General features: G+C 33.6%; 2 protein-coding genes across 6 annotated transcripts; one reads left to right on the top strand and one right to left on the bottom strand.

Annotated features, from left to right (window-relative positions):
- Window positions 1-520: 520 nt before the first annotated feature.
- LOC123887063 (chitinase 2-like) lies at window positions 521-1769 on the bottom strand. Its single transcript, XM_045936336.1, has one exon. It carries the CDS (start codon window positions 1683-1685, stop codon window positions 792-794), a length of 894 nt encoding a protein of 297 aa, XP_045792292.1. The 5' UTR covers window positions 1686-1769; the 3' UTR covers window positions 521-791.
- A 5000-nt stretch (window positions 1770-6769) lies between these two features.
- LOC123884754 (ankyrin-2-like) lies at window positions 6770-19289 on the top strand. 5 transcript variants are annotated; one of them, XM_045933947.1, is made up of 7 exons: window positions 6793-6993; window positions 8720-8755; window positions 8807-8899; window positions 9085-9549; window positions 9797-9901; window positions 17267-17685; window positions 18488-19230. In XM_045933947.1, exons 2-7 carry the CDS (start codon window positions 8722-8724, stop codon window positions 19100-19102), a joined length of 1731 nt encoding a protein of 576 aa, XP_045789903.1. In that variant the 5' UTR covers window positions 6793-6993; window positions 8720-8721; the 3' UTR covers window positions 19103-19230. The 5 variants fall into 5 exon arrangements, with proteins under 5 accessions (XP_045789901.1, XP_045789903.1, XP_045789902.1 ...); XM_045933946.1 differs by having other exon boundaries at window positions 8720-8825; window positions 8871-8899; XM_045933948.1 differs by having other exon boundaries at window positions 8714-8755.
- Window positions 19290-20326: the final 1037 nt, after the last annotated feature.

The following is a 20326-nucleotide window of genomic DNA, read 5'->3' as shown; positions in this document are numbered from 1 at the left end:
TATGTTATATTTCTCAACTAAATTTTCAAGAAGGTAATTCATATCCCTATATTTTCTCACATAATTTCCCAAACAACAGTAACATCCTCTTTATCCTCATCAAACTAACAAACAAATCTCTAACAAATAATATCATCCTAATTCAATAAGTTTATTATTATTATTACTATTATTATTATTACTAGCGGCCAGACAGTGCGCATTTCGCGCTTGTCTGTGTTTATTAAGCAAATTTATGTCAAAAAAAAAATATAAAAAAATCATGGATTATGTTATTGCGAATTTGTTAATAAAAGATTATATATAATGATAAATTAATTTGAGGCCCCATATTTTTGAGGTCATATGCCAAGATCCAGATTTCCGCTTTTTGTTTGAGTGAATGTTCTCATTTCTTTTGAAAGATATTCAACATTCCAAGTTTCCTTGAAAACTCTTTTGCCTTTTTTACTTTTGTCATCATACACCTCATTAGCAAAGTGTTAGTTCAAGATAAATAATATAATTAGGGTTGTCAATATATTAAAAGCAAACACATCTTATTATTAACTTTTATAAGAAACGTACATATATTGATACAAGAGAAATAAATCTCGACACTCACAACATAATAGCAAAACACACATGAAATAGAACACAGAAAACCAAACCAGGGTCTTATTTAACTTATTAAAAGACTAAAGCATATAGAGCTAATTCAAACGTATGATATAGCTCCATATTATTGTCTGCAATACTTGACCCATAAAATCAAATATTAGTTACCGGCTATATATAGATATAGCTAGCAACTAATTAGTTTGTACAAGGAGGCGTTGCAAGAAGATCTCCAGGAGGAAACCTTTGTTCTCACCAGGGACAGGAATTGCAGAGTCGTTAGCATTCCAAATAAAAATACCAGGGAGTTTTGATTGCTGCTTGAGCAATATGCAGCCACCAATGAAGATCTCCCACGGCATCTTATCATCTGCAGGGTCAGTGCTAAGTCCTGGAAGGACTTTTTCACGACAATAATCATCTGCTGCCTTATTGTAGAGGTTTAGAAATTCCTCATATGTGGATATAACGTGAGGGTTGTTGTAGAATTGGTAGTCAACCCAATTAATGTTATCTTTATTTTCCGAATACAAATTGCGGTAGTGGGTATCATTGTTATGTGATGGGGCAATGGACACCACATTGATACGTAGATCAGTATCATTTTTGAGCTCTGTTATGACCCTTCCGAGGTAGTTGGCAAAACGATCTGGGTCAGAATCAGAACCGTGGATGTGCTGATAATTAATGTCAATGCCATCAATTGTGTTGTCGCCGCTTGAACTCTTGTATTTTCCGATGATCCTTTTGAGTGAGTTTACAGCCTCCTTACTCCATTTTTCAAGGCCCGTAAGAGGATCGAATGGAGTTTTAGAGTCACGACCTCCAATGCTTATTACCACCTTAACATTTGCATATGTTTCCTTCAATATTCTCACTTTGTCTGGACCGAAGAAATCAACATTCCAACTTTCCTTGAAACTTCCGGTTCCTTTCTTATTGTAGTTGCTGTCGTTGACATACTGCTCATTGGCAAATCCCAAAATGAAGTGAAATTCTTTGATATTGGAGTTGATGATTTCAGTTGGATAATCAACTAAACTTTTTGAGGGTGGCTTCACACCAATGTATTCACGAAAGATAGACATTTTGATAATTTGAATGATTTAGAGAAGGAGATTATATAATTGGCTTTTTAGATTGGTTGTGGTTTGATCAAATGACCAACTCTTGTTGCCCTTTTATAATACTACGCTAGCTCCTATTAGATAATGCAAATCAATCTGATTTTTGTCGCCATTCAAAAAAAAATATCCACTTCTTGTCACAACCGCATTGAATTAATTCGTTCAATAGGACAAGTACTATGCTTCAACTGATCAGTGCTATTATTTCCTAACAACCATAGTGTGAACATAAATTTGAGGTTTCACTACTAAAAATTCTCAATATTATCATGGTAATTATAATTGGAGTAGTCCCAGTGTACTCATAAATTTGAGGTTTCACTACTAAAAATTCTCAATATTAATCTGAATTGGATCGGTCATTAAATCAGTGTACTCATAAATTTGACGTTGATTTCACTACTAAAATCTCTATTTTCCTACTAATTTAGACCCGTCATTAACATGTTCCTTTATTTAAACCAGTCATTAGTCATAACTTCATAAGTCAAGATATAAAATTAAATCATTACGATGAAGGTGGAGGTAAATTAAATTTAAATGTATATAGTTAAAAACATTTAGTTCAAATAATTTCTAAGACCATCTCCAATGGTGTAGTACCTATTAGGTACTCATGGTACTTATTAGGTACTATCATTGGAGCACAACACATTTTAGTACCTAATAGGTACCACTTCTAATATAAGAACTCTCTCTCTCTTCTTTTTATGGTACCCACTTTATTTAATATATTTAAAAAAAATTAATTTGGCAATATTATTTTAAATTAAATTTCAAATTTTAATGATGTGGAGTTATTGATGGGACCATTTTAAAACTTTTTAAGAAATGCTCCATTGGAGGGGTTGAGTACCTATTAGGTACTATTATTAAAAAATAAATAAATTGATGATGTGTCTATGTGGGACCATTTAAGTACTCAAAAATGGAGTGCTCCATTGTGGATGCTCTAATAGCCTACTAAAAAAACAACGATTATTTGAGTTGGCAGTAGAAGGATTGATGTTGTAATTATTATTGTCAATACCATCCATTAAGTTGTCGCCATTCAATACAACTATAGGAGAATAGTTAGTATGCCTCAACTCTGTGGTATTATTTCCTAACAACCATAGTGTGAACATATATAATTAGAGCTATTATTTCCTCAGGGGCGGCTCCAACTTTTTAGAGACCCTGCTCAATTATTAAAAATAGGCCCTAGTAAAAAAATGAAAAAAAAATTCTCTCTATATAAGTTTTAAATAACATTAAAAAAGTCATTCGTATAACCAACATAAAAAGCGACCACCGAAAAAAGAAAAAAAAAAAAAGACATTTTATAATCAATAAGATCTAAATATAATTTTCAAGTTAATATTACTATCAATCTTCTAGCTACTTAAAAGATGTCAACATTTTAACATTTTCTAAAGCAAATTGATCAATTAAGTCTTCATTTTATTCATCATTTATTAATTTTGTGTTTCTTACTAAGTAATAATAATAATAATAATAATAATAATAATAATAATAATAATATTTCCGTGAGTATTATTTGTTTACGCTTATTGTTACCAATATAACTACTATCCATTGGTATGGTAGTTGGTATCATGATATCATATATTGAAGATCCATAATACATAGGAGGCCTTAAACTTCTCCAAATTTAGAGGGGCCCTATGCGGTGGCACACCTTGCACACCCATAGGAGCCGCCCCTGGTTGCACGCGCCTTCGGCGCGCGTTAAGAAGTTGGTTTCAAAGAAATTAATTTTATAAACAGAAAGAATTAGTTGATTTAAATTGTGTTATAATTAATTGACACAACGATCAATTTACTTAGTTTATTAAAAAGTGATTAGTGGAACAAAAACTCAAACTATTGTTGCTTTACTATAAATATGATCATTTTAAAAAATAAAAATAAAAGTTAAAATTATTAATTTCTTTATCGTTAAGCATGAAGGAGAATGAGTGCAATGTGTATTTTTTTAAGCAAGAAAGAGTGCGAAAGTGTTTTAGCGTGAGACGTTAACCGCAACAACTCACATCATGTGAGAAATTTAAATCTTATAATAAAAAGTCATATTTTGACTATATATGTCATCATATTTCAATTCTAGTTTATAATAATACATCTATATATATAGGAGAATAGTTAGTATGCCTCAACTCTGTGGTATTATTTCCTAACAACCATAGTGTGAACATATATAATTAGAGGTATTATTTCCTAACAACCATAGTGTGAACATATATAATATTGGTATGAAGTTTACACGGTCATTAGCGATGACTAATTTTCGTCTGGGAATCTGTGGAGCACACAAGATAGGTTTTTTCCTCCCTATCGAATTTTTTTCATACGCATGCTAGTAATCAAACTTCAGACTACATACTTAAGGGACCAAGACTTTTACCACTAGGATTGATTCATTATTGGTTAAATTGAATTCAAAATTGTTGTTGAGTAGATAAAATAACATTAATAGTTATTTTGCAACCTTTATTAAAAAGATTTTAATTATATTACTTGAATTTATAAAATTCTCGATTTTCATCCCTTAAAATAAATTTTATTTTAGTGGCTAGAAATTTATCAAATAAGCTGAATAAAAAGAAACCCCGGATTCAAACATCAACCTCTCTCTCTCTCTCTCTCTCTCTCTCTCTCTCTCTCTCTCTCTATATATATATATATATATATATATATATATATATATATATATATATATATATATATATATATATATATATATATAGGGGGCTGTTGGGTCTAAGTTAGCAAGGTGCACCTTTTGAGTTGGACAAAAATACCTATTTTTTTAATTTTTGAAAGAATAGAGCAACAGGGGCATTTCTGTAATTTTCTGCAATTTTACACGCGTCCCCCACTTCTTTTTCCCCCCCCAGTACACGTGTCACGCTATTATTGGACAAAAATCACGCGCGTGCATCACACGCGCCGACAGGCGCGCGTGGGTGGAAGGATGGGCGGAGAGAGAAAACTTTTTGAAAAGGTAAGGCCACGTGTCAGCATATGATTGGCTACGTTAATTTTTTTCCATTTAATACTTTAAACTCGATTATTTCGTCGTAAATTAATTTTTTATTTTTTAATTTTTATACCAAAATTCATAATTTTTTTTTCTCTACAAATAGAGACTTGGTTCGTTTGATTTGGACACAGAAAAAAAAACCCAATTTTTCACTACCTTAATCTCATTTTTCACTACCTTACATCAACTCACTGAAACCATTCTACAAGCTAAATGGTTTCAGAAGCAAATAACTAATAATCAACTTACTGAAACCATTCTACCAGCAAAATGGTTTCAGATTACAACTCTCTGAAACCATTGTACCAGATAAATGGTTTCAGAAGCAAACACAATTAATAAATTACTCACTGAAACCATTCTACCAGTAAAATGGTTTCAGAATACAACTATGTGCAACCATTCTACCAGTAAAATGGTTTCAGAAGCAAACATTAGTTTTTAATTACCGTTTTATCTCATTTAATTAACTAAAAATAGTTTCAGGTCTCCAAAAATTTCATAAAATATACCAAAAGTTCCAGAATATTATCTACTATTTTCCTGGTATAATTGTTTCAGTGAGTTGGTTGAGTGGTGCGTGTTAAATTACAACACACAAGTAACGTATTTAGTAGACAAAAAATGAGATTAAGGTAGTGAAAAATTGCGTTTTTTTTTCGGTGTCCAAATCAAACGAACCAAGTCTCTATTTGTAGACAAAAAAAAATTATGAATTTTGGTATAAAAATAAAAAAATAAAAAATTAATTTACAACGAAATAATTGAGTTCAAAGTATTAAATGAACAAAAATCACGCCCAGCCAACCATTGTGTGACACGTGTCCTACTTTTAAAAAGCAAATTTTTCTCTCTCCAGGTTGTAATCCAGTGTGACGCAGGCGCTTGAATCTGATGGATCTGGATGATCTGGGCTGTCTGATTGATCAGACAGTCTTGATGAGATCAGATCTTAGCTGTCTGATGGAAATCAACGGTCTGTAACCATGGTCCTTCGGTACGCGCGCGACACTAGATCCGCGTCTATTAATGGTTTAAGAAGGTGGGGCGCGTGTATATGGTTGGCAAAATTGCAGAAAATTACAGAAATGCCCCTGTTGCTCTATTCTTTCAAAAATTAAAAGAATGGGTATTTTGGTCCAATTGAAAAGGTGCACCTTGCTAACTTAGACCTAACTAGGGTCTATGTTAGAAAACCCCATATATATATATATATATATATATATATAGAGTCAGGATCCGTTGACACCAACTAGTTTGACACCAAATGTTACACCTCTCAATAACGTTTTAACCGATATAAATTTTATAAAATCCACCGTTGGATTGAAAGTTTACATCATATAGATCATTTGTGTAAAATTTCAGACAAATCCAAAATCATTTGATATGCTATTGAGACACATAAAGATTAACGGCATTTAAAAAAATACAAAAACCGTTAATTTTGATGTATGTCAATAACATATCAAATGATTTTGGATTTATTTGAAATTTTACACAAATGATCTATATGATGTAAACTTTCAATCCAACGGTGGATTTTATAAAATTTATATCGGTTAAAACGTTATTGAGAGGTGTAACATTTGGTGTCAAACGTTATTGTTGGATTGAAAGTTTATATCGTATAGATCATTTATAAATTTTTTAAAATTTTTTAAAAATCATTTGATATATTATTGAGACCCATCAAGATTTACGTTATTTAATAAACCGTTAATCTTGATGTGTCTCGATAACATATCAAATAATTTTCAATTTTTCTAAATTTTTCTATGGATGATCTATATGATATAAACTTTCAATCCAATAGTGGATTTTATAAAATTCGTATTTATTATAATGTTATTCATGATTGGTCTACCATAGACCACTTAATGAAGTAGTCCATATTAGAATTTACCTCGAAAAGTCCAATAATTCCTTTCACTTTTATATAGTATATTTTCCGTTAAAAAAAAAAGTATATAGTGTACTTTTATCCATATTTCACACTGAATTATATTATAAAATTGTTATTCAATTGACTAAGAATAGGAACCATGTTTTTATTCTTACGAACTACACCCATGTAAAGACTCAAGTCACTTTGACATAGTCACACAAGACCTGAATATTTCAAGAGATTCCTTTACATTTGAGATTAGAAGATATTAACAACATAAATTTGTGGTTCATCCTTCATCGCCATTTTCCTCTTTTCTAAGATTGCTTCTTGAGGTAAACTCCATAAATTTCTCTCTATTTAATTTATTTAAGTTTTACTCAGCTTTAATTTTCAATTTTTTCCTTTTTTTTTTTCTTCTTACAATCATTCTTTTTCCTAACGAATAAAATTTGAGAATCATTTAAATTTAATCCTTGCTTCAAATTTTCTTGCATATATATATATATATATATAGAGTTTCACAAAATAAACATGTGGTTTAATTAATATTGTTATATATATCATATATCACTAACTAGTCCTTCGTTTTAATTATTGGGAGCAACATATATAATTTCTCTTCCAAGCTTACTCATATGGATAGAGAGTGAAAGAAATATTCTCTGAATAACCATTTTAAAATTTGTTCTTGTTGCCTGGAGTTTTCAAAATGTTAATGTTTCTTTTGATGGGTTCTTTTCCATTTCTTTCTATACTTTTACTCCTCATCTCATCCTCTATTTTATCACACAAGTTGTATGTATATTACTTAAAATTAAATCACTCATTTTTTCTTTCTCAAATTGATCGTGCGCACACACACACTCACACATGCACATACATGGTTAACTAATACATGAATCTTAATTTGCATTAATGGTTGGAAGATGCGCCCTATTTTGTGTTGGAATCATAAGAGTTTATTTTGTGTTGTTTTCTTTCTTTTTCTTTGAGGGAAGGTGTGTCTCCTGGTGGTTGAGATGTTGGGGTGTTATTATTTTCTAGTGTATTTTTTATGGTTTTCTCTTTTTGGCTTTTGCTTTAGTGTAGGTCGTGGACTACTGATTTTGTGTACTTCATGTGCCCATTATTATTCTCGACCTTTTCTTATTTTTTTTCATTTATATAATATTATATTTGTAATTAAAAAAAAAAAAACTGTCTCAATGATATCATATTATATCTAATAGAATTTACAAAGATTATGTCATATAAATTTTCAAATTCAACCTATAATCAGTTTTGTAAATTATATATCAAGTGATGTAAAACTACTATAATGTTACATATAAATTTAATTTAGCTTCTTCTTATTATATTTAATTACTGCATATTATTATTTCTATTAGGTCCAGATAATATATTCTGTCTTCTAGTATACTATAAATCTTAGTTAAAGATATGTCTGTGGAAAAACTGGCCGGATTATGAATTAAATTTAGAGGTGTGTAAGGCAAAGACTTGTAGTGGATAGTTTTTGTAAAGTCAATTATATAAAACAAATAATGACTAAATATATATATGTGATGTGCATGAAAGCAAATGCTGGCCAACTAGGTCCTTACACGTGGCATATATGTAGTCCTTCTTATTGCAAGTTGAAACAATGATAGTATAGTATATACAGCCGCCTTGGGATTTATAAAACGTGATATTTAATTTCAAGATTAAAAATATCAATTTGTTCAAAAAAAAAAATTAAAAATAGCAATCAGTAACTAAATATTATTTTTATTTTTAACAAAAGTTATAAAGTATTATTATCTCCATCATCAAAGGTTGTTGGATTTAGACATATCAACGATACTCATGAATATTATTTTATATATAAGAGTTGATATTCGAACTTCAGAAATTTTATATATTTATTTTATTGAAGAGTGAAATTCTAACACTAATTTATTTGATAAAAAAGCTCTAAAAATATTTGTTTGCCATTTTAGTGTTTAATTTGTTTATATCCTCCTGTGAAAAAAAATGAAAAGATTGATTATCTGTGTTTGTTAATTTTATTTACAGAAATGGATATGTTAAATGTTTGCTCAGCAACATCTCCATCACAATTGAAAGCACATGAGGTTCATATTGAGTTGAAATTAGCAACATCATCAATATTATTGGCACAGCCACAGCTTCACCAACAAGGATGCACTTCTAATCAACATCGACTGCCTTCCCTTCACTTGTTACAAGATAAAAGTTTGATCATTACTCTTTCTCTCTAATATTTAAAATATAATTTAAAGGTGGATCTTTACTAGTTTTAGTCAAAAAAATAAATTTTGTACATTAGGAATCAATTTTAACCTTCAAAAATAGAACTATGCAAACATCCACTTGACTTAGAATATGGCACTTTATTAATTCAACTTTAATTTCTTCAGGAAAATATTTGAACCAATGTGTACCCCTTTATAAGAGAGCACTAGAAGGTGATTGGAATGCATCAAAGGGTATGATACATAAAAATAATGAACTATTAAATGCTGCTATAACAAGGGATTATGGCACACTACTTCATGTTGCAGCAGGAACAAATCATGTTCATTTTGTAGAGGAGTTAGTTAAATTACTTAAGCCAAATGACTTGTTACTACAAAACAATAAAGGGAATACATCATTGTGTGTGGCTGCTGTTTCTGGAAATCTTCAAATTGTTGTTATATTGATTGAGACAAATGGGTGCCTAATACAAATTAGAGGTGTTGAAGGAATGAGTCCTCTAACTATGGCTGCTTTTTATGGAAGAAGCGACATTGCAAGGTATCTATTCAATCATAATATAGATATATTGGAAGAAGAGGAGATGAATGGTTTGTTCTTCATTTGCATCAAGAATGATTTGTATGGTAAGTAAATTGCCCTTAATTAATTCCTTCCTAAGCAATTCTTGTTGCATGTAATATACTTTATGATCTTTTTTATAAGAAACAACTCACTTTTTAAATTTATGTTCATTGAATATTTGATGTATTTAGTCTATATTATCAGACTAAATCTAAAGAGTCAACTGTTTCTAGTAAAATGAACAGAGGTACGTAGTAATATGTTTGATATATATTAATACCTACAATTACACTCCTGAAAATTTTGCAGATTTAGCTTTGCAAATGGTATGGAAAAAGTCAACATTGGCATTGATTCGAAATAACAACAGTGAAACAGGCTTACATGTCTTGGCTAGAAAGCCTTTTTGTCTTGGTAAGTCTTTACAATCACTCTTTTCCAGAAAACGGATAAACCATGAGATTTTTATTGGCCATCCAATTATTTTTATAACGTCCGCTAGAGGACGATAAATTTTTATTTGCTACTTAAATAGTGGAACTGGATGGATAAAAACGGAAACGTGTAGGGCGCGCGAGAAGCAAATAAGGCGATAAAAGAAGATCTCATAAATCATATTCATGTTCTTTTGTTTACTTCCTACTCAGGTCCGACTTACACACATGTGCAATGTGTGTGACGACCTTGGGCCTCAAAATTTTGAGGTCTATTGATGGATTTTTCGCAAGTGAACGAAATACCACGTAGTAATAAAAATATTGATCCACAGAGATTGTGTGATTAAACTAGTCTAATAGTGTTCATAAACATCATGCAATAAGAAAACATAATTTGGGGGTTTGTTTGAGTGATTAATTGGTAGAAAAACGTGCTTTGTAATAAGTGGAAAAGCGAGGTAGAATCATCGGAATCACCTAGTCTATAGCTAAATCACATGCAACCTACCGTATCATACGAATTTACTCAAGTATTCACAACTGGATTAACAAATTAGTGAATCACAATCTCTTGTCAAAATCCACTTTATTCGTTGTCGATACTCCACCGATCTCTCGAGTGGAAGCTACCTACAACGAATGATATGAAAGCGCGTCGATCGTTCGCTACACTCTATGTTTCAATCTCTCGATCGGAAACACTCGAGTGCTCAATGCAATTCAGTTCAGAAATTAAACCAATATTCTCATACGTGACTTAACTCAAAATCATTATAACACTAATGAAGGATTATAAAGCATTAAGTGAAGAATTGCATTAAGTAAAAACTATGAAACAGAGTAAATTCTTACAATAGAGCAGATTACATTAGATCCATCTATATCCTAAGCTATCCTAGATCCTACCTCCACAAGGAGTTTAGCTCCTCATGTTGCTTCGATCGCGTCCTAGCTTCAACTTCATGGCTTGAGAATCCATGCTATTGAGGAGCTTGAAGCTATCCTATGAAGGTCTGGATCCAACTGTGAAAGCTCCAAAACCAGAGAGTAGATGAAATGTAGCAGATTTTCCAACCCCTGAAACAGAAAATGCAGATTCCTTATATAATAATCGCAACCACGCCGCGCGCCAGATCTATCACGCCGCGCGTGGTTGCAATTTCTCAACTACGCAGCGCGTGTAACGGTCTTACGCGGCGCGTGATCAAATCTGAGGTCTTTGATCTTCAACTCTGCAATCTTCACGCCGCGCGTGATAGCTCCATGCCCCCGGCGCAGTTATCCTTCCTTCACGCCGCGCGTGGTCAGTGCTACGCCGCGCATGATCAAGTCAGAGAGCAATCCAATTCTGATCAAAGCTTCACGCCGCGCGTGGTAGGTATCACGCCGCGCGTAATCATGGTCAAAAACTTGGCTCTCTGTGATCTCCATCACGCAGCGCGTGATGGGCTACGCCTAGTGAAAATCAGCAATTTCATGCAATTTACCTGTTTTCTTCCAACACAAGTAATCATGCTTATGAATAGATTTCTCTTACATTTATTGCTTAAAACCTACTAAAATGCATTTAATGTTGCTAAAATAGGCATGGATTAGAGAGTGTGACGATCCGTCATCACAACCCCAAACTTAAACATTTCCTTGTCCTCAAGGAAACAACTTTTACCTCAAGCTTTTGTGTCAAGACTTTGGCATTTTCCTTAGATTCACTCGAATCATACATACGTGAGAATCACCTGATGATCAATGATCCATCTGCAAACAATGCTCAATTGCACAATCGTTCCCGCAAGGCATTTTCAAGTAATTCACACTTTTCAACCAAGGCTCTATGATTCCATCACACTACTCACATACACTCTTCAATTTTGGTAATTCACTCAAATCAACACATCAATGCAAGTCAACAATAATTTTGCAAGTAGTCTAAGAATTCATTTGGTTCACTTTGGGCACACACTTTAGAGGTCTTTTAGGGTTATAACGTGGCTTGACTAGGGTGGATGGTGACATTTTGGGATAAATAGTAGAAAAACTTGGAGTTAGATCCCCCTAAGGTCAAAACTTTTCATAAACCAAATCCCTTTTCTTTTGAACTATAGTGGACTAGAGAACTTTTTTCAATTCATCAAATAAAGTTTTGTAATTCTTTTGCACTCAAGGCTATCACTACTTTTTGTACTTCTTTTCAATATTTTTTTTTTCCATCATTCATCTCTTTTTTCATTTTCATGTTTTCATCATTTTTTTTTTCATACTTTTCTTCTATCTTTCTCATGACTAAAGCCTTGCAATTTTTTGAAATTTTTCAATCAAAACTTTTTATAAGTTCTCTAGTACCCTCACCCCAAACTTTATTTGTTGCTAATTCCAAAGAGCAACCCCAAACTTAGTGGTGAGCAATGCGCATCAACCACTAATTAGGTGCCTAACCTCCAAGAAAGTCATTCCTTTTTTTTTTCATCAAAAATTTCTTAAGGTTTTGCAAAACAACATTTTCTTTTTCAGCTCAAATTGGTTAAGCAAAGGATAATTATATGTAAGGGTGGATAGACAAGCTCAAAGGTACCAAGGAACATGCCTCGTGTGTGCTACAAAAGTACCAATCAAATAAAAAGACGACAAGCAAAATCGAGAGACAATACATGAGTGGATATCACACATAGAAGGAAAAAGAGTGTTTGGCTCAATACCTCATGGTTGGGTCGAATCAAAGAACCGGTCAAAAAGTGTGCGTTCCCTTCCTTTGCCTCTTGATCACATGAGTGCAACAAGCTATTGCACTGCAAGTTTCACAAATTACACACAGAGACAATCAAGCAATTGATACTCAAGTAACTAGAAGGAACATGCCAAAATATTGAAACAAATTCTAAAGGTAAAAATCATTCCACAATCGAACAAGGTAAAGTTCAAATTCAAAGTTAAAATAGTACATATCCAGCCAAATATCCAACCAACATCAAATCATTATTACAAACCAACGAAAGTAAAAGAGCAAAAGTAAAAGTAGAGATAGAGTAGGAATAAAGTAGCAGCAGCAGCAGAAAATCATAACCAAGGACGTCAGGCGGTGTCATCCGGTTGGCCAGTGAAATAATTTGTGAAAGGGCTATTCAATTTCAAATTCAGCCCGTCCACATCCAACATCTCCCTCTCCATATCAGCAGCCTCCTCCTGCTCAACCCGGCGGCACCTCTCGATCTCCGCTAACTCAGAAGTTCTCAAACCAGAATTGTAAGCTTGTCTGGCCTGAAATGATGTTAGCTCCCTCGCCTGATGCGCCTCCCAATCAGCATCAACGGGATACAAGGTCCCAAAAGTATGAGGAGGGAAGGTAGATCGATAAGTCATCGCCTCGGTGTACATGGAAGAGGCGGTATCAAAGTAAAGATTAGGAAGCCCGGAGTACTGAGAAATTTCCATCTGGTGTAGCATAGAAGCAAGTTGATTAATATCATGAGAGTAACGAGGAGGTGCTGACTCCGGAATCCCTTGTGGTTCATCAACCAGCACCTCATGTTGGTCCGGGTGAACACCATCTTCAAACCGATTAATCTCTTCCTCTTCTCTCAAAGCATCTTCTCTCGCAGCATTCCCCTCACCACGGGGAACTATGGGACCTCTCTCAAATCTCTTCTCAAAGTATGATAACGATAGTGGACGAGTAGGATGTAAGTCACCTTCTTGCACAAACATTGGGACATTGCTTGCCCTACACAAAGCAGCAATTAAGTTGCAATGCCCCAAAGTAAAAGTCGGATTATTATTATTTACCATTTCATGTAAATCCTTTTGTAACCAAAGACCAAGATCTACATAACGACCCTTAGCTAGTAGTCGAACAGCAGCAACATTATCAAACTGGATTTCAGAGTTATTACCAACCACTCTAACATTCTTCAGCCAAAACTCACCCCAAGCACGGTGAATAGGGTTAAAACTCGTCAAACTCAACCTAGTAGGAAGAGACGTGGGCGAGTGTGACAGCCATCTAGCACCAGGTCTACAAACAATCGCCTTAACTCTTCCCTCACCACGAGACCACCATTAGCAATTCTTTCCTTCTCGGATACCAACTCACAAGCACCTCTCACACGACAATCCAACAAAGTATTAATGTGAGCTGCAGAATAATACACTCTAATTCCCCTAACCGTTGAATAATATTCAGAATGCGAAGACTAGTCAGGCAAGTAAGCATTTGTGAGAAATTCCCTAACCCACATCTGATTACCAGGATTAGCTTCATCTTTAATCATCAACTTATTAAACTTCCCCCATTTTCTAGACTTAATCTCATTCCCTATCTCAGCAACACCTTTTAACAAATCCTCTCCAAAACCTTTTTCTTGATTAATAGTAAAGGTTTGGATTTTTGTGTACCTTTTCTCGTGAACTTCACTAATGAAGTGAGGGTGGACCTGTGGCTGAGTAACATTGCTCCGGCGTGGAGGAGATGCTTGAGCGGACCGAGAAGAATGGCCCTTGCTTGCACTCATCATTGTCCTTGGCTTCTTCGATGGTTCTTGTGGAGGATTAACGTCACTCTTCTTCTTCGACTTCCCGATTAATCTTGTCAACATCTTGACTGAATGATGGGAGATTGGAGGTTGAAATGGGTTGATTTTGGGAAAGTGGTGAAATGAGAAATTGGAAGTGGAATTGGAGTGGTTGAGATGGGTTTTGTGAGTGTGAAGGAATGGGATGATTGAAGGTAATTAGAGATGAAATTGAAGAGGTTTGAAGGATGAAAATGGGTTAACAATGGAGTTTTTCGCGTGAGAACCCGTGTGTAATGATGATGGGATTAATGGAGTGATTGGGAAGATGAAGAAATTCAAATTTGACACGCTTTCCTGTGCAATCACGCCGCGCGTGACCCCTGCTACGCCGCGCGTAGTACAATTTGTAACGGTCAAGAACTTCCTTCATAAAGGCCACGCCGCGCGTGATGGCCATCATGCGGCGCGTAATCACTAGTCAGAGAGCCCTTCTTTCTCCAGGCTTCACGCAGCGCGTGATACACCCACACGCCGCGCGTAATACATTTTTAAAAACTCCTTCCTCTGTACTGAAGGATCACGCCGCGCGTGATTGTACTGCACCCTCAGCGTAGTTGAGCTCTGTTTTGCCCTGTTTTGCTTTAGTCCTTGCTTCTGCTGCGTACCTACCTACATACTTCAAAACAAAACAAACTAAAACATTAGAAACTGTTGGGTCAATCACAATCCCCGGCAACGGCCCCAAAAACTTGATGGATTTTTCGCAAGTGAACGAAATACCACGTAGTAATAAAAATATCGATCCACAGGGATTGTGTGATTAAACTAGTCTAATAGTGTTCATAAACATCATGCAATAAGAAAACATAATTTGGGGGTTTGTTTGAGTGATTAATTGGTAGAAAAACGTGCTTTGTAATAAGTGGAAAAGCGAGGTAGAATCATCGGAATCACCTAGTCTATAGCTAAATCACATGCAACCTACCGTATCATACGAATTTAATCAAGTGTTCACAACTGGATCAACAAATTAGTGAATCGCAATCTCTTGTCAAAATCCACTCTATTCGTTGTCGATACTCCCCCGATCTCTCGGGTGGAAGCTTCCTACAACGAATGATATGAAAGCGCGTCGATCGTTTGCTACACTCTATGTTTCAATCTCTCAACCGGAAACACTCGAGTGCTCAATGCAATTCAGTTCAGAAATTAAACCAATATTCTCATACGTGACTTAACTGAAAATCATTATAACACTAATGAAGGATTATAAAGCATTAAGTGAAGAATTGCAATAAGTAAACACTATGAAACGGAGTAAATTCTTACAATAGAGCAGATTACATTAGATCCATCTATATCCTAAGCTATCCTAGATCCTACCTCCATAAGGAGTTTAGCTCCTCATGTTGCTTCGATCGTGTCCTAGCTTCAACTTCATGGCTTGAGAATCCATGCTATTGAGGAGCTTGAAGCTATCCTATGAAGGTCTGGATCCAACTGTGAAAGCTCCAAAACCAGAAAGTAGATGAAATGTAGCAGATTTTCCAACCCGTGAAACAGAAAATGCAGATTCCTTATATAATAATCGCAACAACGCCGCCCGCCAGATCTATCACACCGCGCGTGGTTGCAATTTCTTCAACGACGCCGCGCGTGTAACGGTCTTATGCGGCGCGTGATCAAATCTGAGGTCTCTGATCTTCAACTCTGCAATCTTCCCGCCACGCATGATAGCTCCACGCCCCCGGCGCAGTTATCCTTCCTTCCTTCACGCCGCGCGTGGTCAGTGCTACGCCGCGCGTGATCAACTCAGAGAGCAATCCAATTCTGATCAAAGCTTCACGCCGCGCGTGGTAGGTATCACGCCGCGCGTGATCATGGTGAAAAACTTGGCTCTCTGTGATCTCCATCACGCAGCGCGTGATGGGCTACGCCCCCAGCGTAGTGAAAATCAGCAATTTCCTGTAATTTACCTGTTTTCTTGCAACACAAGTAATCATGTTTATGAATAGATTTCTCTTACATTTATTGCTTAAAACCTACTAAAATGTATTTAATGTTGCTAAAATAGGCATTGATTAGAAAGTGTGACGATCCGTCATCATATATAATATTAGTTATATATTATTTATACGCATAAAATATCAGATGTGTAGTAATAGATTAATCTTGATACCCTAAAATAATTGTTGTATATTGTTTTTCCTTATATTAATATAGTTATATATTATTAATGTTCATTGCTTAAAAAAAAAAGATTTATTAATGTTCATAAAATATCATATGAGTATCAATAGATTAGTTATCGATACTCATAAATATAGTTCTATCTCATTTTAATCTTTGCATCAAATATTGGGGTCGGATGGGTAACTCAACTAGTTAAACTAGTTGTATTAAAGATTAAGGAGTTAGAGGTATTCAAGTCATGACAAGGAGAAAAACTAATATAATATTATAATATATTAACATAACGATTTGCCATTAAAAAAAAAATCTTTGCATCAAATTTAATCTTAGATTAGGACGTCCTTTTTTGACGTTATATATAATGATAATTATTTTTTATTTTTTATGAGGATCCATTTTTAATATTCAAACAGAACCTTCAAATAGTCGAAATCAGCCGCATTTCTACTCTAACCATTGACCAATTTGAATTCTTCTAAGGGGTTAAATATGTTTGATCTAATAAGATATTTTCTTTCGTATTCCTTTTTAAAAGTTGATATTGTGCGAGGTACGAAATAAATAAAATTTAATTATTATTTGATACCAAGTACAATATCTTTTAATCTTTACATATCTAATTAACGTAGAATATCTTTGTGTAGGCATGGAGATAAGTCCATTATTTCTCCAACTTGTTGGTTGTCTTTGGAACATACTTCTCAATCATGGATGTACAGAAACACATAGGACAATTATAAATCAACCATCAAAAATAACATTTGATGCTACAGAAATTGGAAATTTTCACTTTGTGGCTGAGCTTTTGAGGTCTGAGCCTGATTTAATAAGAGAAGTTGATGACAAAAAAAGAAGCATATTTCACATTGCTGTTCAACATTGTCATTCAAGCATATTTAGTCTAATACATGAATTAGGCTCCTTCAAAGATTCAATTGTAGCACTTGAAGATGATGAAGAAAATAATATATTACATTATGCTGCTAAATTAGCACCTCATTGTCAGCTTAAATTAATTTCAGGAGCAGCTCTTCAAATGACACATGAAATACTATGGTTTGAGGTACATTTCCTACAACTTTATACCATACATATGTCTTATAATATCTTTTGAAGCGCTGAAAAATATACGAACATCAAACACAATACTGACTGATAATGACATGTAGACACTAGTAATAATTTAAGATATTAATAGAAATAATTGAAAGTAGTAACATGTTTGATGGTGGACACTGCAATGTGTCAAAACATCGGACATGCCTTCGATCTAAAATTTCAACGTATCGTCAAATATTTTTATGTATATATTTATTTTTTATTTTGCTTCTTTGAATTTCAGATCTATGGGTATGTTTGATCCGCTAAAAAAATTAAGGGATTAGACAGGACAATACAGTGTTTGATTTTAAAATTGTTCCTCAAATTACCGGATAAATTGGAAATCAATGGACTAAGTAAAAATTTTGTGCTTCACTAAACCACAAGACTGCCAAGACAACATTTTTTCTTCCATAAAAGTTGTCTAAAATACTAAAATAATTTTTTTTCCACCAAACATTATGGGAGACAAAATTTATCTAATGCATTAAGTTTGTCTAGTACTATTTTGTCAAGTATGTACTTACTTTTTGGGAATCAAACCAAATTTATATGTGTTTGTTCGATTATTTATTTTATCTAAATTAAAATTTTAAATTTTGTTGTGGTTATGATTTCTTTGGTCGCAATATCTAAGTATATTAGGGATTAGTCTTTGTAGTTGCTCGCAGAGTATACCCGATTTATGTCAAAAATAAAAAAGTGACATGCATGTCATCAGTAATTATTGTTACTAAACTTTTCATTATAATTTGACATTACAGGAAGTGAAAAAGTTAATGTCACCATTAGAAACAAAGAAGAAAAATTGCAATGGCAAAACTCCTGATGATATATTTACTGAGGAGCATAAAGAGCTATTAACAAAAGCAGAATCTTGGATTGAAAGCACAACAAATTATTGCATTCTTATTTCAACACTCATTTCAACTGGAGTATTTACATCAACATTTAACATACCTGGTGGCTACAACAAAAATACAGGAACACCAAATTATTTACAAAAACAAGCATTTCTTATATTTGCGGTATCGAATGCAACTGCAATGATATCATCCGCAATTTCGATACTAATTTTCTTATCTATTATCATCTCAAGTTATGCAGAGTATGCTTATTTCAAATCACTTCCTTCAAAGTTGCTATGTGGATTGATTGCACAAATCATCTCCATTACAAGCATGATGATAGCTTTTAGTGTTTCATTTTTTATAACATATTGTCATGGTTTGATTTGGGTTCCATATTTTATTTCTGTTTTTGCATTACTTCCTATAGTTTTGTTCAAATTTCTTGTATATCCACTTTGGTTGGATATTATAAGTTCTTCTTATTTTTGTATGTCCCTATTTCAGCCAAGAAAAGGAATTCTTAATTAACTAGTAGGAAAAAGATAGAAATGTAAATTATAGATATGTTTAATATATCCTAGCTAGCTACATGTAGTTTTATATTGTATAGATTTTTCCATATTATTAAGACATTAAATTTATGGATCTCTCAATTATAAAATGTTTAACATATCTATTTTTCTATCGAATTGAGACTCAAGTCACACTTAAAATATCAACAGCGAACTACAAAATTGACCGGGTCTTTGTGTTGTAGCTCACACATTAGAGAAAAAGTTTACCTCACACTAAAATTTAGGCAAAATTACACTACAAGTCCTTTATCTTATTTTTTTGTAACACTTTGGTCCTTTATCTTTTTTTTTTTGTAACATTTTGGTCCTTTATCTTTTATTTGTAACACTTTAGTCCTTTATTTTTTTTTATTTGTGACACTTTAGTCCCTTTTTTTGTAACAGTTTGGTCCTTTATCTTTTTTTATTTGTAACACTTTGATCCTTTATTTTTTATAAATAAATAAGATAAGGACCAAAGTGTTACAAAAAAAAAGATAAAGGATCAAATTGTTACAAAAATAAGATAAATGACCAAAATGTTACAAAAAAATAAGATAAAGGACTTGTAGTTTAATTTTGCCCTAAAATTTATCATCCGTCACACTTTAGAACTTTAATCGCTTTTGCTTTTATGTAATGGTTGTGATTGCAGCTGTTACAAAATAATGTTTGTTAAATCTAGACAGTTATGAATAGATCTGCGCCATCATTTGGATTATGAAATTTTATTTAAAATTGCGAGGAAACGAGAGGTATAAAACTGGAACTCTTGGATTGGGTATAGAGCTGTCAAAATGGGCTAGCTCGAATGGGCCGGCCCGCCAAGCCCGATTTTTTCCCGGGCTCGGGCCTTGAAAATCCTAGCCCGAATTATTTCCGGGCTTTTTAGCCCGACCCGATAAAGCCCGATTAAAATATGGGCTAGCCCGAATGGGCCGCGGGCGGCCCGCAAGCCCGAAAAAATTAAAATTAAAAAAATAAAATATAAATATAAATAATTTGTTTTGGATGATTTTAAATTAGTTTGTAATATAAATTATAAAACATCGTCCGCTACTTAAGTAGCAGATGAGTAAAAATATGGCACCCAAGAATCTCGTAGGTAGCGGATGAGTAAAAATAGGACATACGAGAAACACGTACGTAGTGGATGAATAAAAATAGGGCGCGCGAAAAACTCGTACGTAGCGGATGA

The sequence above is a fragment of the Trifolium pratense genome, linkage group LG5 (genome assembly GCF_020283565.1).
Source record: "Trifolium pratense cultivar HEN17-A07 linkage group LG5, ARS_RC_1.1, whole genome shotgun sequence".
NCBI lineage: Eukaryota > Viridiplantae > Streptophyta > Magnoliopsida > Fabales > Fabaceae > Trifolium > Trifolium pratense.
This window is presented reverse-complemented; position numbering and strand designations above follow the sequence as displayed.